This window comes from Nicrophorus vespilloides, unplaced genomic scaffold (assembly GCF_001412225.1).
Source record: "Nicrophorus vespilloides isolate i.1.1-1 unplaced genomic scaffold, Nicve_v1.0, whole genome shotgun sequence".
NCBI classification, from domain to species: domain Eukaryota; kingdom Metazoa; phylum Arthropoda; class Insecta; order Coleoptera; family Silphidae; genus Nicrophorus; species Nicrophorus vespilloides.
The window spans coordinates 156,638-174,710 of NW_017097187.1; the positions used below are offsets into that span (position 1 = coordinate 156,638).

Genomic DNA, 18,073 nt, shown 5'->3' on the forward strand with positions numbered 1-18,073 from the left:
TGAAACGGCGAATAGGATTTTGGCACCAATTTTCTTCATTTGCTTCATATTCCTCGTGTTTTTCGTCTTATTGGTATTCAGATCTAACGTATTCTATAATTCTGTTTTAATAATATCTTTTCAGAATATGTTTCTAGCTATCATCAACGATACATATACAGACGTGAAAACAGAGATAGCCATGTCTCCAGAAGAATTGCAGATGACTGGATTTTTAAAGCGCGGTTATTACAATATCTTAATGAAAATGGGCTTGAAAAAGCTGGTTAAGAAAGAGAAGGTCCAAAAAACCGAACTAGATATGACTGCAGGCGAAATTCGCGCTGCATTGAAACAGTAAATAATTATTGATTTAGGATGCATATGTTAATTAATTGTGGGTTTTAGCATTGGGTTTTCTGATATGGAGATCGAAATGTTCTTTGCTAGGTATAACATCAAACCGAATGCAGAAGTCAAGGAGTATAGCGTGAACAGATTATTAGAAGTGTTGGAAGGAAAAATTGATCCGACGCGTAATACCAGCTAATTAGTCTTAATTTGATAGTTTTCAATTATTATTTTTCAGCTCCGACAATGGACAGACGCAAAAAGGATATGGATAAAGATAAACCTATGGTTGCAATTGATGATTTCATGAAGTAAGTTTTTTTTCGCAATTTAACATAAACATAATTACGAAAACGAACTTAAGGCAACAGGAACGCTTGGAGGAAATTGAAAAAGCTTTGGACAAGACGACAGAAGCGTTAGCTACATTACTTTCACGTCTGAGTACACTGGAAAACGTGAGAAAAGTGAAGAAGGATCCAAAGACAAATCAAGAACCTGAAATTAGCGAAGAGGACTAAAATTAATAAGAAATAGTGAGTACTGATGATGGAAAATTATAGACAAAATTCATTTGTATAAATATTTTTTAAACTCTTTATTAGTTTATGGTACAAACTATAAACAGAAATAATATTATGCTTGAAGCAATAACATTTTATACAGTATACGAAAAGGAAAATCAAAGAAACCAATTATTTACATGCATTTTTTTCGTATAAAGAATTTTACATCAATTACATATTTATCTAATAAAGAAATAATAAAACGGAACACCTCGAGAGGCGTCACGTGAATAGATCATATGTCAAAACTTGATATAGCACAATGAGAATCCCAAGTGTATACTAGTATAAAATTAGCTCGCATAAGGTTTCTTTTTTCATATAAATATTTCTAGTGGAGAGACGAGAGATAGAGATAAAACAATAATATATATATAATATGTATATAAATTAATATTAAGTAACAATAGAAATAGTGACTAAGATTGCAATGCAAATGTACGTTTACGTCGGTTTTGCAATTTCGTTTAGAATTTTGTTAAATTGTCGGCACTAGGTGACGAATCACGGGTCAAAGACGGTAAAAGGAAAAAAATAATAACACAAAATATTAACTAAATAAAGAATAATGTGGGTGGGGTTCGGGGCGTTTACTAAATTTACGTTAAAATCAGATTACTAACAACAGCAGTAATAACTGTGTGAGGCGAACGCGCATTTAATAATCTACCATGTAGTATATATAGGTACTATATAAATATAATATACATATATAAAGTTGCTCATTTTTGTCTCTTCTGATCCTATGTTTTCTCCAAAAGACTCCACTCTTAATAAAATCTTACTGGGAACCGAACCTTTTATATGATTATATAACATCGATTATATATATATATAGATTTTTTTTGCTGCATTTGTGTTGGGTGTGAGAGTTTCAAATGTATACTTAGAATTGGAATCCCCCCATCGGCACCGATTGGTCTGCGCCGAAGTTATACTGCTGTTGCTCGGTATTGACGGATGGTGCCACACGTCCGTCCTCGCTCTCCACCCCAAAGAAGAGGTCGATGATGTCGTAGGCCTTTTGGTAAACCTCAATGTTTTCGTGTGATTGCAAAAATTCAATTTTATCTAAACCTAAACAAAGAGAACAGAGATATTAGTTAATGTAATGAAAATATGAAGTGGAACATTTATGAATGGTGACATACCTCCGCATTCCTCAACAAGCATGGCATATTTATTCATGGCTAATTGATTCTTGGCGTCTTGTTCGCCGAGTTTGAGGATGTTTTCTAAACCGTTGAGAGCGACCTGGACAATCTTCACGTCCATTATGGTTAGGAGTTCGCACAGCGGCTTGATGCATCCTTCGTCCACTAAGTACCTGATTTGATCCGGGGTACCGCCGCTGGTGGCATTCGTAATAGCCCAGGCAGCCTCCTTTCGCGTCTTAAACTCGCCTTTAATCATAAGTTCAATTAGTATGGGGAATATGTTTGCGTCGAGGACCGCTTGGATTTGTTGCCTATTGCCAGCAGTGATATTGCTTAATGTCCAGCAAGCCTCTTTAATCACCGTCTCCTTGTGCGAACTGAGGAGATGGTAAAGGCATGGTAGAGCGCCGCAGTTTAGGATCACTTGTGTCTGGATGTCATCGCCGGTCACGATATTGCCGACAGCCCTTAGTGCTGCAGAAACGACATTCAAATGCTCGTTCATGAGCAGCTCGACGAGTCGTCTGCACACGCCAGCATCGATCACAGCTTGGATTTTGTCATTGGGTCCATCGGACAGGTAACTTAAAGCCCAGCAGGTGTCTGAGAGTACGTCGGCGTCACCATGGAACAGCAGACGAGCGAGCACGGGCAAAGCAGGTTTCACCTGCCTGAAATTCGGTGGTGGGTTTTTGCCCCTGCACAAATTCGACAGAGCCCAAACTGTATTTCTAGCCATCGTCACCCGGATATTTTGCCCTACCAACCTGCACAAAACAATAACAAATGTAACTTCCACATATACGATCTAAATTAATGTACGTACTGCAACAATGGTACAAGAATTCCACAATCCAATACATGGTCGCGACAATCCTGCGAGTCGCCAGCAATATTACCCAAAGCCCAGACAGCCTGCTCCGTCACGTCTTCGTGTTTGCTGCTCAGCAAAGAAATAAAAATGGGCACAGCTCCGGCTTCAATAACCATGCGAGTCTGTTGAGATGTACCCGAGGCTATGTTTGTAAGCGCCCATGCAGCTTCGAACTATAAACAAACAACATATTGAAATTAATACAACGCAATAATAAAATGAAGATTTAATTCACTTACTTGCAGAGTAGAATTATTCGAATTTGTCAAGAATTCAACGAGCCTAGGCACGATTCCAGTTGTTATAACTTCATCAATAGGAGGATTGGGTTCTCTGCTCAAGAGCTTCCTGAATTTCTGTGTAGCATGCAACTGATCTTGCACAACCATACTGGACAAATCCCTAACCATGTCTGGTGTAATCATTGGCTCTGAAGCCAATGTCAAATCTCCTTCCTGAAGAGAAAATCTCAATAAATCAACAGGATCCCAATAGAAATTAATTTCAAGTTTCAATTTTTCACTACTGTATAGATCAGAATCCATCTAGACAGTACATAACATATAGCTTACCTGCATATCATTCTCATCACGCAGGAGGGCAGCATTGACATTCCTTCTCTTGTTCAGATGTTGTTCCCTTTTCTGTTTTCTCAACTGGAGGCCTTCCTCTTCCCTTCTTCTCCTCAACTCTGCAGAGTCCAGAGTTGGATTTTTGTAGCGGTGCTTGTGTGCAGAGGAGGACATCTGAATCAAATTAAAATTTTAGAATATTACAATTGAATATGACCAAAGCAATTAATTAATTGCACAACAGATAAGCGTGCGAACGAAATGGGGAAAATTGATATGACAACGTCAGTGTAATGATTCTTTAGTGCACACACATACAGACAGACATATAGGAGAGAGGAGAGTGAGACAGACAAGATTCGCAATCGGATTTGACCGTCGATTATTTCGATATGGGACTTTCATGTAGGCTTACGTAATAAATTGACTATATTTTACTTACTTTCAATCTTGTTTCACCACCCTAGGAGCTGCGAATTCCTTATAAATATTTTTCGTTGCTCACTGCCACAATACCTCACCTCATAAAACCATAACCTTCCAATGAATGAAGTTGGTAAAATTCGATGAATTAAAGGTTCAACTGGAACAACCTGAAGACATAAAATATCACTAGCTCTAATACATCTTCTATATTCAATTTCCAAGCAAACAAATACATATTAGTCTAATTAATTTAACTAATTAATATACGAATGATTAAAAATTATGTAAAAATATTTATCGGAAAATTGTACTTTACCATAAACCAACATAATAATAATAAAAAATAGTAAAAATACAAAGTAATTAATAATTACGAGTACTTAAAATTTGCAGATTAAGTTTAAAGTATGGTAGTTGATGAATACGCTTCCAGGAAATTCTATTGAGTAATAGCACGATTCTGAGATTTTTCCAATTTTGAATAATGCAACTTCACTCTTATAGATTAATCTCTTCCGAACCTTAACCTCTTTTTAATTTTCTTTTAATTATTATTTTCTCAAAATTTCTTTTAATTCCTTCTCCTCGTTATTTTATCGTTTTATTTAGCATTTAATTAAAGACTATGCCAGGTGCCATTATGGAGTGCGGGGACTTTAGCGAATTTCAAGTAAAGTTTAATTCACATTTTGAATTGAATACAATTCATCCACCGAAATCACGTTACAGGATGCATTAAAGAATATGCGTAAAGTGGACGATATCATAATAAACACACTCAACGCTGCTATACCGACGCATTCTTTCCATCCAGATGCAAGCAAATCCTGCAAGGAACTCCAGGGTCAGATTCAGGAGGGCAATGTGCAGAGGGAACAAGCAATCAAGAAATGCATCACAGTTTCTGCTGATCGCGTGAAGAAACTCAGAGAGCAACGTGAGACTGATCTAGGTGATATTAGTATATCAAAATCTCTGCGAGCTGAACAAACAAAGGTTTGTTTGCACATTAAACCACCTTCAATGGAACATAGTTAAATATTCTTTCTTTTTAGCTGAGAATGCTGCAAGTTGAACTCAGTGTTGAGGATATGGTGAAAGAAAGGACCTCCAAAGTCTTCAATGAAAGATGCAGGAAATACTTGAAGGAATGATCTCTTTGTGTGGGGATCTAGTAGACTGGATGTTTGTAGGAAGACATATATAAATTGGATTGATTTTTTGGGAGTTGAAAAGACATTTTGCTCAATCAATTTGTAAGCTGTTGCCTGACTGGTTTCTACTGCTTTAGATTCAGTCAACAGTTTGTTTCTCTTTCCTCTCCTTACCTGTTGAACATTTTTGTACATTCATATACCATAAATAATATGTAATTACAACATTAAAATTTATAATTTTCAATTCTTACATATTTTCTTAAACTTTAAAACTTCCTTCTCAGCATATTTCTTAAAAATTTACAAGAAACTTATAGTAAAATACTACTTTCTAGAATTAATTTGAATGATATTACAACTATAAATATAAACATTGAATTATAGAATATAAAAAGTAACCAAATAAATAGTTTCCATCTCGTTTCGATAGGTTTTTGATATAAATATTTGTAATTACTTCTAGAAAGTAGTTCTTTTTAAAAGTATTGTTTTTGTAAATAAAGTTGCCTACAATAACAACTTGACACAAGTTCCATGTCATCTGGAATTGTATCACTATCAAAAAATCAATTTTGTTATTAATTGCGACTGTTTGCAAATTAAAGTATTAATTAAACAAGTTTTGCTAGAATGTCAGGTCCATCTGCAAGCAGAGTTTTGGCCTGGAGTCCAGACAAAACTCACAGCGAATTCGAAAGGTATTTAACTCTAACCTAGAAATCCATATGTATTGACTTTACTAATGAAATTTCTCCATCAGATGGGTATGCATTTATCCAGCTTACATAAACAATAAGAAAACGTTGGCTCAGGGCCGTAAGATTCCGAAGAATATTTGTGTAGAAAACCCTACTCACCAGGAGATTCGTGATGTTCTTGTCGCTGCAGGTCTGAAAGTAGGAGTTGAGAACAAATTGTACAGCCGGGAGAGGAGCAAGGAGCTGCTCTACAGAGGAAGAATTCGCGTGCAATTGAAGAATGATGATGGCACTTTGTACAGTGATAAATTTCCAACCAGGGAAAGTCTGATGGTACATTTAGGTGAAATGATCCCTAAATTGAAGACTAGGCAAGCTAAACCAGTGGCTGACCAACAGCAGCAGACCCATGGAAAGGGCAAGAAAGGTGGAAAGAGTAGAAGATGATGATAACTGTATTTTTTTGTTTACTTTAAGAATACTTTTGTTTAATTAAAATAAGAAGAATTTTATTTGGTTAATGGTTTGTTTTTCTTAGAAACATAAAGTTTATTTATAACTTTCTTATTTCTGCTCAAGTTTTTATTTTTTTATTGTACCATATTACTGGAATTGCAGTGATTGATGATTTCATGGAAATGTAAAATGTAATTGTGAAAATTTATATTGGTCAATAAATAGAAAGTAGTATTTGCATTTTAGCTTGTAATAAGTTTAAATGTACCCAGCTTAGAAATATTGCTTTCATGTAATTTTGAGAAAAAGTAATTTTCCAAAAAAAAAATCTTAACTTTTTTGTTTAATTTTAATGAATTTTAATTGTTTAATTTAATTTTATGAATATTTATTGCTTTCAGATATTATTGTAACACAAATTTTCAAAGAAATTGAAATGATGATCAGGGATATAAGTATTTTTATGTGTATTGCTTCCAGCAATTTTATTGGCCCGTATAATACTATTGTATTAAAGGGGCGGCCAGACCTTTTCCAGGAACAGCCATGGTTGCCTACCTGAAAATACTGGGAACCGAACCTAAAGTTTTTGGTATAAAAATTGAAATATATTCTTAATTAATTATTAAATATATTCTTAATTGACTCAGGTTATTTATATTTGAAATGATAAGAGGAATAGGAAATTTTGATTAGCGACATCTTGGGAATTTATCTGGAATACGGTGACGGCAGTGCCAGTAGGTTTTCCCGATTCATGGAAAAGTTAACTATAATTAGTTGTGGTTTCGTATCGATAATTGTTAAAAAAACAGTTCGTGTGTGCACGTACAAAGCTCGTACCTCTGCGTCGTGCTCGAAACGTCTTGTTTTCCCGTCTCTTTCTGTTCGTGTTTCCGTTTCGTTCGACTTGTGTTCGGGAATAAACAATAAACTAAAAATATAATATGTAATGAGGCAGACTTCAGTGCTGTGACTAGTATGTTAATTGTTTTAACTTTTCTGTTGTGTTTATTAATATATATAAGTTCTATGAGCTCTGCGGACAAGAAACATCCCCAAGACGAAGCTTCAAGGTAGCCGTGCACCCTCGCACATTCAAGAAATTCATATATGTACCAAATAATCGCGTACACATACACACCACACGCATTCCTTATACACTTTGCATACTATATATACTTTCATTACATGCACGCGAACAAGAATACATTGGAAAACGATTTTTTCACACCCTCCATATCAAAGTATTTATGATACGAGATAGAATAATTTTCTGAGATCTAAGAGGTTGTTTTGGTAGAGAAATCATGTCCAATGAAGAGATCAAAAAGAATCCCAGGAAGCGACAACGACGGCACTCCTCAGAAGAACTCTTGCAAGTGATTCTGTTTAGGACCTACTAAAAATATGTGCCGTATATGTATTTAGCTTTTCACTCCAAATACTATGTCCTGTTTGTGTCCTTTCTAGGTTAAATGTAAATGTCATATTTCAGTGTCATCCTCCTGCACATATAAGTTATTTGCCCCTTTGCTCTCTCTCTCTCTCTCTCTCACACACATTCACTCATCCGATGGATATGTACCATATCATTTATTTATTTTTGTTCACCTTCTTCGAAGCCAAAAACCTCATTTAACACTGTAGTTTTGTATGTTTCTCTCTTTTATTATTTACTTCTATCTCTATATCTCTTTTGGTCCATCTTATTTATGCCCTGACAAAAACATGTATGATGACATTGAGTTTTTGCAGGAATGACCAAGAGGCCTCGTCTAGTGACATACTAAATAAAATGAAGAGGGCAGCTGCAAAGAAGCTCATTGAGCGTTATTTTTATCAGCTGACTGATGGTTGTGGCAACCCCCAGTGCCAAAATAAATTTTGTGCATCTAGTGGGGAGGTAATTACCCCCACCAGTATATATATTTTTATGTATATATACTCAGAGCATTTGTATTTTGAGCTCAAACACCATTCCTCTTCTAGGTGAACAACATCACACCAAATCAAGCTGCTGCTAAGGCTATAGAGTTATTTTCCAAAGAGGCTCAACTGTGTGAAAGACACCCTACTAAAATGGCTCGCACCCAGGAGGATTCTGTTATTTCCATTCTACCAGAAACAAACAATGAGGAATCAAACTCTTCAGTGGACACTACACAACTGGCTGTACCTTGCAATGAGATGGCACTTACATCTAGTAGTGAATCAACAAGCAAAGCAAATAGTACAGTTACTAGTTTTACAGACGGTAAGTAATCATTATTTTTATCAAACATAAACAGTGAACAAAATGAAAACAAGAGGATATTTTTTCACTGAGAACACTGAACTTTGTGGTATTTATTCAATTACAATTTTATGATGGTTTTCAATATACAGTGGAACCTCGCCTAACGAGCACCTCGCATAACGAGCATTTTGCTTAACGATCATTTTGCTTAACGAGCAAAATAAATTGTAAGAAAAATGACTCGCTTATGAGAAGAGAAGTCCCGGATTGTGCGCCTGCTACATAATTTTTAAAAATATGTGTATTTTTGAATATGTTTCACTATACGAGTTAAACGAATTAAACTCGTTAAGCGAGGTCCCACTGTATTTAAATTATATCTTGAGATGATATGTACTTTAGTCAGTTATTTAATGCTTTGAATTTTTATCAATATTAACATTATTTCTTCACTGATTTTTTTTTTAATATATTATAGTTATTCTAATTATTTTTTCCTAATTTTAGATGAAACAGTACCCTATTTAACAGAAGAAAAACTTCTTGAGATTATTGATGAATGCGAAACATGTAAACAGTATTCAAAGTTGATTAGAACTTTGGGACAGGTTTTTAGCAACATTAGTTCACTCACTCGGAGCTTTAGACAGACACCAAGTACACCTATTGATGCAATGCTGGATATCGCAACAGGTAATAAATATATATAAAAAATAATGAAACAAGTGCTAATATTAAAAATCATATATTTTTCAGGTGATTTTATGACTTTGAAAAAGGAGGACGTTAGATCTCTAGAAGGCGAGAAGGACAAAGATGAAGATAGTTGTGTGGATGCTACGAGCTGCGAAGGGGTCCGAAAGCGCATGGAGCTGGACTACCCCTCGTTGAGGAGGTCATATGCTGCGCTTTTTAATTTGCCAAACAACATATTCGAGAGTGCGATGGTGAATGCACTCGTCTCGTTAGCTGGATACCTGCAGATGGAGCTGCAGACTCGAAACCCGAAGACGTGCAGCGAAGATGACATCGTCGATGTTCTGATCATGGCATTCGAGATACCGGCATTGGGGTCTGGCGATTTCCTGGAGACAGCTTTTCCAGCCCTTTGCAGAGCCACCAAGTGGCTAACAGTTGATATACAAGCAAAATTAGCGTATGCTTGGGCAGGTCCTGGATGTTCAAGTCTTCGCAGTTTCCTTGAGAATCTGCACCAGCTTGTAACACTCCGAGTGATACTCTCGCAGTTTCATCCAGATTTTTTCGTGCAAGACGAGAACGTCGTGACGGCGGCTACGAGTATCATGAGGGTTCTCTATTACTCCAATATATTGGCCGGGGCACTGGAGTCCCCGGAACTCAATCAGGACGACGAAACAGATCTTTCCAATTTGGGAAGAAAATTGCACCAGAAGGTGCTGCCAGTTGATGAGCTTGCTGCGCAGTTAGGTATCAATGTCCTGGACTGCCGTAAGCCTTTCTTACCGTTCAGCGAATTCTATAATGAGCCATTGAGTGATGTCGTTGAAATGGACAAGGATTTTGCTAACTACAAGGGGGATATACATAAATTTAGTTTTATGCGGTATCCATTCATACTGACACCGGCGACGAAGACACTCGGACTGTATTATGATAATAGGATAAGGATGTTTTCGGAACGACGAAACAGTTTCCTGCAGAACGTATCGCTTGGTACGAACACGAGTCCTTATTTAAGGTTGCGAGTAAGACGCGAGCACATCATTGACGACGCTCTGGTAGCGCTCGAGATGGTCGCACTGGAGAATCCTATCGATTTGAAGAAGCAACTAGTCGTGGAATTTGAGGGCGAACAAGGAATAGATGAAGGCGGTGTCTCTAAAGAATTTTTCCAGCTTGTCGTGGAAGAGATCTTCAATCCTGATTACGCTATGTTTACTTTTCAAAACGACTCGCAAACGACTTGGTTCAACCCAACCAGCTTTGAGACTGAGAGTCAATTCACCCTGATTGGAGTAGTCTTGGGCTTGGCAATTTATAATAATGTAATTTTATCAGTTAATTTCCCAATGGTTCTCTATAGGAAACTTATGGGCAAGAAAGGATCTTTCGAAGACTTAGCTGAATGGAATCCTGTAAGTTAATCACCTTTTAGATTTTTCAATTCAGATTCATATTATTTCTTCTATTTCAGACTTTGTACAACAGTTTAAAGCAGTTATTGGAATATACAGAGGATGACATCGAGGATGTATTCATGCAGACTTTCCGTGTAAGTTATCAGGATGTGTTCGGTACTTTGCTGCATCACGATCTGATGGAGAACGGCGACCAGACTGCGGTCAATCAGAATAATAAGCGCGAGTTCGTAAAGTTGTACGCAGACTTTTTGCTTAATAAATCAGTGGAAAAGCAATTCAAGGCATTCTACAAAGGTTTCCAAATGGTGGTCGATGAATCCCCATTGGAGATGTTGTTCCGTCCAGAAGAAGTGGAGTTACTTATTTGCGGAAGCAAGGTAATATGACATTTATTTTAATTCTGTTGATGATTTGCTAATGTTATTGTTTTATTGCAGAACTTTGATTTTATTGAGTTGGAGAATGCCACGGAATACGACGGCGGTTACACGAACAGTACACTGATCGTTCGGCATTTTTGGAGTGTTGTTCATGCCTTCTCCTCCGAGGAGCAGAGGAAACTTTTGCAGTTCACGACGGGATCGGATCGAGTTCCTATTGGAGGTCTGAGCAAACTGAAGATGGTGATCGCCAGAAATGGGCCGGACTCGGATCGCTTGCCCACCGCGCATACATGCTTCAATGTACTTTTGCTGCCTGAATATCTCACCAAAGAGAAGTTGAAGGATAGGCTCATCAAGGCGATAAACTATTCTAAGGGCTTCGGAATGCTCTAAGAGTAGACGCCTGCAAGCGCTGCTCTATTCATTTTTTTTTTAAATTTTCACTGCTCTCCGTCAATTTCGTTTTGTAAATATTATCTATCATAATGATCATGCAGCAATGATTCATTTAGGGCAGAAACTGGAGAGAGCAGAAATCGTTAATTTTATTCATGGTACGTATATATATTGTGTATATATATGTATACGTGCTGCGTACATATTTATTTGTTCAATGTTTCCTTTTTTAACCAACAAAATGTCGCACCATCATGGTGCGGCTTTGGAGAAATGTTCAAATTTTTGTACTCTTTGTCATTGATTTCACTATTATTTTGTTTTAACATATTGTGATTTGTAGAAAGGGAAGATGAAAAGAAAAATAACTAATACTAATATAGATTTGTCTCAAATGCGATTTTTTGAACAAATAAAGCGAGATATTTATGGCTTATTTTCATCATTTATCCACGAATTAATTCCTAATTCTTGAATCGATTACACGGATTGGAAGTTATTATATAGCAAAAGTTCAAGTTTCGAACTAATTTAAGGAAATTAATAAAGTAGAAGGCATTTTTTTTATATTTCAACAAAACCTTGTCTATTTTTTGGTTTGATTTTTTTTTTGTATTTTGTTGGAAAAGAATTTGCTGAAATATTTATTCACAGTTTTCGCTACAGTAGTAAAGAAAGACCTATAGAGAGAATAAGAAAGATATAAATAATAGAAATTATTGTTTTTGTTTCTCTGGGCAATTAACTGTTTTACTTATCAATAATAATAACAAATATTACCTGTTACACACACACAAGAAAAGATAAAAATTTGATAATAAATAAATTGTGGGCAACAGTGAACGAAAAAAAAAAAAAATTAATACATAATAACATGGAAGCAAAAGAAAAACGTCGTTTCGATGCAACACTTACTCTTATACAAGTAGAAAAGAAGCACTCCGATTGTTCACATCACTCCTCCTTTTGTTTTCCCCTGTTTTTTTTTTTCTCTTTAAATATATATAATATATAGGATGTATACGATTACAAATTTCTCTTAAAAAACTACATTTCATAATTAACCACTTAAAACTAAATTAAACCTAAAATACATTAAAGAAAGTACCTAAAATCTAACATATTTTTAATATATATATATACAGACAATATTATATGCTCTTGCTCTACATCGATTTCTTTTATATCCATATTTATATTATCACCAAATTACCAATAGTTTCAAATAAATGTACATATTACAGTCTTTACATAAACTTGGACTAGACTAGAATTAAAATGCGCGAATAGTCATTTAAAAAAAATAACAAAAAGAAAATGACATCAAGACGATTTTTCACATTCAGAAAGAAAAATATTTGGATGTATTTCTATGTATATATATATACGATTTGCATTTAAAATTGGGAAAGTAAAATAAATACATTCGTGATGCGTTTATATGTATATACTAGCAAAAATCTGCTTGAATGCATTCACTAAACTGCATTCATTTGCATTTAAAATAATTGCATCAATGCATGGATTCAAGCTTGAACTGGACGTTGAAGCTTAGTAGTTTTTTTGCAACAAATGAATAGCGATAGAATGCGACGACCCTCTCCAAAGTGGTCCCCGCATTCGAAAGCCGAACACTCGTACATCCAGAAAATTAAGATTGTAGTGGCGCGATTATATAAAGCATCACAAAGGTAAGATTAAAATTAAAAAGACAGATCTTCATCGACAACCAGGAAGGATCCTAGCCGAGAGAGCCTTTTGCTCTCGTCAACTTCGTCTCCGTCGCGTTGTCTCAATACGACGCCTTCCTTGCTCTCGAACGTATTAGACCTGCTAATCAATTTGCTACCATCCTCGTTCTCATGTTTGATCCACACACGTGTATCCTTCTTTGGGATCTGTTTCTTGTTCTCCTCGACCTTCTTCCACAGGCTTGCGATCCTGCTGGTTATTTGTTTGGAGTTGGTCGGAGGTTTCGTTGGTTCGACGGGCTTCTTCACCGCACCGTTCTTTAAGTTGCTGTTTTGGATGCGACTGTCTGCACTTGGTGACCTGTTGTAGATGCGAGTCGGAGGCGATTTGTTTGCTCGATCCGAACTCGCGCTCTTCGTAAGATGAGCTCTGCTGGTGGGCGCGGCTATTTTTGAGATTGTCTTGGGCGGGGTAATGGCCTTCGCAATGCGTGAAACAGGCGAGACTTTCGGTATGGCACTCGGAATCCTACTAGTTTTCGGCGTTTGTTTTTCATCTTTGGTAAATGTGCCTTGCCTCTCCAATGGACTCGGCGTGCTCGACTTGGTAGTCGATCTGGTACTCTTCGGCGTATCTAGCGTATGCTTCGGACTGCCCTTTGGTGAACTGGACGCGCTCGAAGATGCTGTCTTCGGTTTACCGTAACTAGTAGGAGGTTTTATAGTTTTACTTTGGGTGATTGGTGCTTTTGTAGGTGTTGGCTTCTTCAGCTGAGACGTCGATTTTAGACTGGACGTTACATTCTTCACCAAGTTCGAGGGTTTCAAGGTTTTCGAAGGTTGCATTTTATTGTTTGCATTTGCTTTGGAATAGAGCGGTTTCCTTCTTCCACGGATGCCTTTCGGCTGATCATCCTCCTCTTCCTTCACCGTCATTTCAACGATAGGCTTTTCGCTCGGTTTGACTATTTTCGGTTTTGGTTTCTCTTCGGCCTCGTCCTCCTCGTCTTCGTTAGAGCTGACTTGATCCAGCGATGATTCAGCATCGTTGTTCAAATTGCCGGGATGGTAGTTTTCAACGTCAGAGGAGACTCTCGTTGGAATGGTGCTCTGAACTACCGGGATATTGTTTCCCCAACTCTTGTGATAAGTTCTATAATTCATAGAGCTTCCAGAATTGTGCTCGGAATCATCCTCATTGGAAACCAAACTAAGTGTCTCGCAATCTAGTAATTCGTCAGGCTTGGATTTAGTCTCGCTTAGTGTTTTCAGCACTACGTTAGCCTCTTTTTCGACCAAATAGTGTAAATCTCCATTAATTGGAGGAGATGCTAGACTCGACTCTGTTATCGTTTGAGTCTTGAATCTATCTTTATTTTCTAATCGTTTTTGATTGAAATTCTTTCTAATACTGATTTTAGTCCTGGTTGGACTTTCAGTTGGGGAATTGTTATTGGAATTGCAGGCTTCTAACTGAAGAAACTCAGTTACAGTTTTATCCAAGACCTGAGTCTCGAACCTCGATCTGTCTTTTTGTCTCCTCTCCTTGGGTGTTGTCTTACTGGGGCTTCTAGTATACGTGGCAGTTGAATAATTCTCTACGGTTTTGTATTCAGACTCCGTTTCAGTTTCGTCTTCTTTTGAGTCCATGCTTATACATTCCAGCATCTTTTCGGCAGCCACCGTGTAGGTCTTGTATCTTTCTTTAACCAAATTTCGTTTCTGTTTAGGAGTCATTTTCCTGTTTATCCTAGATTTTTTGGGCGTTGATTCAACGCTGCTTAAATCTGATTGAATTGGAGTTAAGCTTGTAGCGTCCGAAAACTCTGTTGCGTCAGTTTTCAGAGTAGTGGTACAGTCCTCGAATATTTCAGTTGTTTCTATTTCTTCAGTTTCAATGTCCGCGAGTGAGTTACACATATCCGTAATCTCGTTGAAGATGGACGGCGGATTTATGTTCTCCAAATCCGAATCTTGATTAGCCATTAAGTGTAGCATATTTGTGGGTTGTCTCACATTGAATATTGGATTCGGCTGTGTTATTTTGCCGTTTGTCTGATGCGCATCGTCAATTTCAATACTTGCAACGCTGATCATACTTCCTTCCATATCAATCAATTCACCCATCATTGCAGATGGTGGGTTAATGTGATCTAGATTTGAAAGACTATTGTTGTCTAAACTCTCTAAGCTGGAGCATTGATTCAATGAATTGCTGAGTGCTCGTTTCACCATCAAACCAGCTGGAAGAGAACGTTTTCTTGCAAGTAACTTTGGGCTCTTTCGGACGCAATCTAAAGCACTACTGGTTAAAGAGTTCATTTGCGATGGGGGTTGAATTTGGTCTAGTTCTAGTGACGCAGCACTAGTAATGCTCAACGATAATTCCGCTTCGTTCTTGAAGGTTGTCGCCATTTTTGTGGCTTCCATAGCAATCAACGTTGATTCAGTTAAAGTGCTCGTGTTAATTGACGAGAAATCGTTTGATTGAAGGCCATCTACTTCATCCAGTAATAGGGGTTCTTCATTTTCCAACTCTTTGTCGCTGCTGCTGAATGTTATAACATTAGGAGCACTACCGGATATGCTGGGAAAGGTGACATCATTTGGGGAAGTATCATCGTTCCAGGTGTCACCGCCCCCATCGGTTACCGATGTTACAAATTTGGTTTCTTCTTTATTTTGCAAATGCGAGGAGGCCTGAGAAACCAGTTCAGCTGTGAATCTGTCCAAAGATTCGATCATTGCATCGGGGTCGAGCATTCTGTTATCTATGTTCGACAAAGGTTCTTCAGCACTATCAGAGCCAGACTTCGTTTGATCTGTCGATAAGTTCTCTGCGATATGCAATGATTTGTCCGGTGATATATCTGTCCCTGCTGACGTTACCTTCGATGGGCTTAACATTTTCTCCGCGTGTCCGACTATGCTTTCTGCGGGTATGGTGTCGACGTCTGCTACCGTTGCTGGAACTGGTACTGCGGGACTTTGTTGTTCTATGTTCCCGGCAACAGACGCAACATTCACGTTTTTTGAATTGTTACTATTCTCCTTCTCTAATAATCGTGAACACTGTTCGTTCTCCATGATTTTATTCATATTGAACTGTTTGGTCGCAACACCGATCGGTTTCTCCTTTTCCAATACAGCAATCTGCTTTCGTTTTGGCATACCGGCGGAAATGCACTGCTCCAATAAAGCTTGCTCAGTTTCAAAAGATTCGCCGGACTCCATGCTTGCAGATGAAAATGACTCTGGTTTCACTTTGTTAGGAAGTGGAGCAGATTCACCCTCACCATCAGTTCTCCTTAGACCTGCTATGCTACTGTCCACAGTCAAGTCACTTAGACTCGATCTAAGTGAAAATTGGCATGGGCTGTTCTCCACAGCAAAATTTGAAACTTCGTCATTCGTTCCGAAAAATACCGGATTTTGCTTTTTTTCCTCTTTGATCTTAATTGCAAATGGCTTTATAGGAGTGCTTGTCTGGAGGATACGGCTGTGTCCTGGAATTTGTCGTTTTGCCTTCGTCTTGGCCATACCAGTTTTGATGCATTCGGCTAACAAATTCTCATTGTCCCCGGACAAATTGCTGCTATCGTCAGAGAGGTCATCTTTTCTAGATTTAGTGTCGGTTTGCATCGAAAGCACACTTAAATTGGAGTTGGATCCAGCACGGCTTAAAACAGCAGGTGTATCCTCAGTGGAATAACTGCATACCGTGTCTGAGTTAACCGAGGTTGATTTGGTTGTTACAGTGTTCACTTTTCGCAATAAAGGAATACCGCGTCCTTGCGGTCTCGGTATTCCAGAGTTCACAGGTTTGCTAAATGAGGGTATTTTGCTGCTAGACGGACTATTTTTGGATTGCCTATATCTAAATGAAAAATATATACTTTAGTCATTTTGAAATTGTACATTCCTTTATACTTGGTATTACCTATTATTCTGCATACCAGTACGTATACAATCCGCTAATATCAAGTCCTCATTCTCATCATTTTCAGAGAGTGGTACCGAACTATCCAGTTTTTCTTGGTCAACGTCTTGTTTCTCGGCATCTACTTCTGTACGCGTTGGTTGACTAATCGATGAATTTCCAATTGGTGCAGAATCCTACATACATAAATGTTATAAGTATTTTTTTTTTGAATATAATTTATTTTATTTTACTTTAATGTCATCACACACGGGCTCATCTTGATCATCGATTGTCAAACTACTGATACTGGTCGCTGTTGAAAATTGAATTGGTGTCGACTCCTCCTTGAACTTAGTGATAATGTCTTCGAATACACTAGTTCTCTGACCGGGAACATTTCTGGGCAAAGGTAAAGGAGGACGACCAATTTCTTTAGTGCGCGAAGTCGATGGAAACTCTAAAGGAGTTTTCCTTGGTTTCGGACTAGGCGGCACCGTTTGCGATGGTGAATCTGGTAAATCACTAGGTGATATTATTCCACTATTCAATCGACTGTAACATATAATGCAATAAGAAATGGGTAAAATCAGTAGTATAATAAATATGATTTTAAAATAAAATTTACCTAAAATCGGATACAACGGAACTTCGGTCGTCGTGAATAGAATGTTGCTCAACGCTACCCAAAGATGCCAAAGAACTGGATCTGGAAAACATCAGCGGTGTTTGTTCTGCGTAATTCACAGCTGGTTCAATAAATTTAACCGCTTTCGCAGCTTCATTGGGAGACGGCATTTTTTCTTGTACTTTCTCTTGATTTTCTCCACTTTCTTGTGATACCTCAACTCCGACTGGTATCGAATTTAAAGATCCAAAACTGCTAACTCTGGAGAAGTAGCCCGGCGTTCCCTCCTCGCAATAATTAATCGGTTTCTCTGGTGACATCAAACCCGAACTTGGATCAGACTTATTGGACTTTTCTCCAGGTTTATCTAAATCAGATATATCTTCGACGGAACAATGATCCTTCTCGTCATCAACATGGGGCACCGCTGGAATATTGCTTGGTTTCGCTCCTTCTTT

At 37.6% G+C, this 18,073-nt stretch overlaps 6 protein-coding genes across 9 annotated transcripts in view; 4 read left to right on the top strand and 2 right to left on the bottom strand.

Moving 5' to 3' along the window:
- LOC108559325 (polycystic kidney disease 2-like 1 protein) overlaps positions 1–851 on the top strand; it is a 1,306-nt gene extending 455 nt beyond the window's left edge. The window contains 5 exon segments of the mRNA XM_017916566.1: positions 1–73; positions 125–336; positions 388–515; positions 569–641; positions 695–851. The exon segment at positions 1–73 is cut by the window's left edge and continues 10 nt beyond it. Of these exon segments, the coding sequence (XP_017772055.1) occupies positions 1–73; positions 125–336; positions 388–515; positions 569–641; positions 695–851 (643 nt within the window).
- A 62-nt stretch (positions 852–913) lies between these two features.
- LOC108559359 (importin subunit alpha-7) lies at positions 914–4,061 on the bottom strand. The gene is made up of 6 exons (XM_017916611.1): positions 3,942–4,061; positions 3,500–3,673; positions 3,167–3,382; positions 2,880–3,100; positions 2,048–2,820; positions 914–1,973 (listed from the first exon to the last, which is right to left on the bottom strand). The coding sequence occupies exons 2-6, from the start codon at positions 3,671–3,673 to the stop codon at positions 1,783–1,785; spliced, it is 1,575 nt and encodes a 524-aa protein (XP_017772100.1). The 5' UTR covers positions 3,942–4,061; the 3' UTR covers positions 914–1,782.
- A 356-nt stretch (positions 4,062–4,417) lies between these two features.
- Positions 4,418–5,332, top strand: LOC108559360 (coiled-coil domain-containing protein 58). The gene is made up of 3 exons (XM_017916612.1): positions 4,418–4,595; positions 4,655–4,921; positions 4,981–5,332. The coding sequence occupies exons 1-3, from the start codon at positions 4,551–4,553 to the stop codon at positions 5,077–5,079; spliced, it is 411 nt and encodes a 136-aa protein (XP_017772101.1). The 5' UTR covers positions 4,418–4,550; the 3' UTR covers positions 5,080–5,332.
- Positions 5,333–5,604: 272 nt separating this feature from the next.
- Positions 5,605–6,301, top strand: LOC108559345 (signal recognition particle 19 kDa protein). The gene is made up of 2 exons (XM_017916591.1): positions 5,605–5,780; positions 5,843–6,301. The coding sequence occupies exons 1-2, from the start codon at positions 5,713–5,715 to the stop codon at positions 6,225–6,227; spliced, it is 453 nt and encodes a 150-aa protein (XP_017772080.1). The 5' UTR covers positions 5,605–5,712; the 3' UTR covers positions 6,228–6,301.
- Positions 6,302–6,983: 682 nt separating this feature from the next.
- On the top strand, positions 6,984–11,813 carry LOC108559350 (ubiquitin-protein ligase E3A). 4 transcript variants are annotated; one of them, XM_017916596.1, is made up of 8 exons: positions 7,323–7,483; positions 7,540–7,614; positions 7,995–8,142; positions 8,229–8,493; positions 8,983–9,168; positions 9,232–10,592; positions 10,652–10,975; positions 11,036–11,813. In XM_017916596.1, exons 1-8 carry the CDS (start codon positions 7,350–7,352, stop codon positions 11,372–11,374), a joined length of 2,832 nt encoding a protein of 943 aa, XP_017772085.1. In that variant the 5' UTR covers positions 7,323–7,349; the 3' UTR covers positions 11,375–11,813. The 4 variants fall into 4 exon arrangements, with proteins under 4 accessions (XP_017772086.1, XP_017772088.1, XP_017772085.1 ...); XM_017916597.1 differs by lacking the exons at positions 7,323–7,483; positions 7,540–7,614 and adding an exon at positions 6,984–7,312; XM_017916599.1 differs by lacking the exons at positions 7,323–7,483; positions 7,540–7,614 and adding an exon at positions 6,984–7,215.
- An 865-nt stretch (positions 11,814–12,678) lies between these two features.
- LOC108559352 overlaps positions 12,679–18,073 on the bottom strand; it is a 14,828-nt gene continuing 9,433 nt past the window's right edge. Inside the window, exons 6-9 of the mRNA XM_017916600.1 lie at positions 17,616–18,073; positions 17,242–17,542; positions 17,009–17,184; positions 12,679–16,945 (exon numbers count right to left, since the gene is read on the bottom strand). The exon at positions 17,616–18,073 is cut by the window's right edge and continues 1,374 nt beyond it. Coding sequence (XP_017772089.1) covers positions 13,081–16,945; positions 17,009–17,184; positions 17,242–17,542; positions 17,616–18,073 — 4,800 coding nt within the window. The 3' untranslated portion in view covers positions 12,679–13,080. The remainder of the gene's footprint in view (positions 16,946–17,008; positions 17,185–17,241; positions 17,543–17,615) is intronic.

Excerpts from the sequence above, each read along its gene's own strand:
- LOC108559345 (XM_017916591.1), top strand. The coding sequence starts at position 5,713 with ATGTCAGGTCCATCTGCAAGCAGAGTTTTGGCCTGGAGTCCAGACAAA. Across the intron at positions 5,781-5,842 it reads ACTCACAGCGAATTCGAAAG|ATGGGTATGCATTTATCCAG; the intron begins GTATTTAACTCT and ends TTTCTCCATCAG.
- LOC108559360 (XM_017916612.1), top strand. The coding sequence starts at position 4,551 with ATGCCAGGTGCCATTATGGAGTGCGGGGACTTTAGCGAATTTCAA. Across the intron at positions 4,596-4,654 it reads GGGACTTTAGCGAATTTCAA|GATGCATTAAAGAATATGCG; the intron begins GTAAAGTTTAAT and ends ATCACGTTACAG. Across the intron at positions 4,922-4,980 it reads TGCGAGCTGAACAAACAAAG|CTGAGAATGCTGCAAGTTGA; the intron begins GTTTGTTTGCAC and ends CTTTCTTTTTAG.
- LOC108559359 (XM_017916611.1), bottom strand. The coding sequence starts at position 3,673 with ATGTCCTCCTCTGCACACAAGCACCGCTACAAAAATCCAACTCTGGAC. Across the intron at positions 3,101-3,166 it reads CGAATAATTCTACTCTGCAA|TTCGAAGCTGCATGGGCGCT; the intron begins GTAAGTGAATTA and ends GTTTGTTTATAG. Across the intron at positions 1,974-2,047 it reads GCTTGTTGAGGAATGCGGAG|GTTTAGATAAAATTGAATTT; the intron begins GTATGTCACCAT and ends CTCTTTGTTTAG.
- LOC108559350 (XM_017916596.1), top strand. The coding sequence starts at position 7,350 with ATGTACCAAATAATCGCGTACACATACACACCACACGCATTCCTTATA. Across the intron at positions 7,615-7,994 it reads CACTCCTCAGAAGAACTCTT|GAATGACCAAGAGGCCTCGT; the intron begins GCAAGTGATTCT and ends GAGTTTTTGCAG. Across the intron at positions 8,143-8,228 it reads TTTGTGCATCTAGTGGGGAG|GTGAACAACATCACACCAAA; the intron begins GTAATTACCCCC and ends TTCCTCTTCTAG.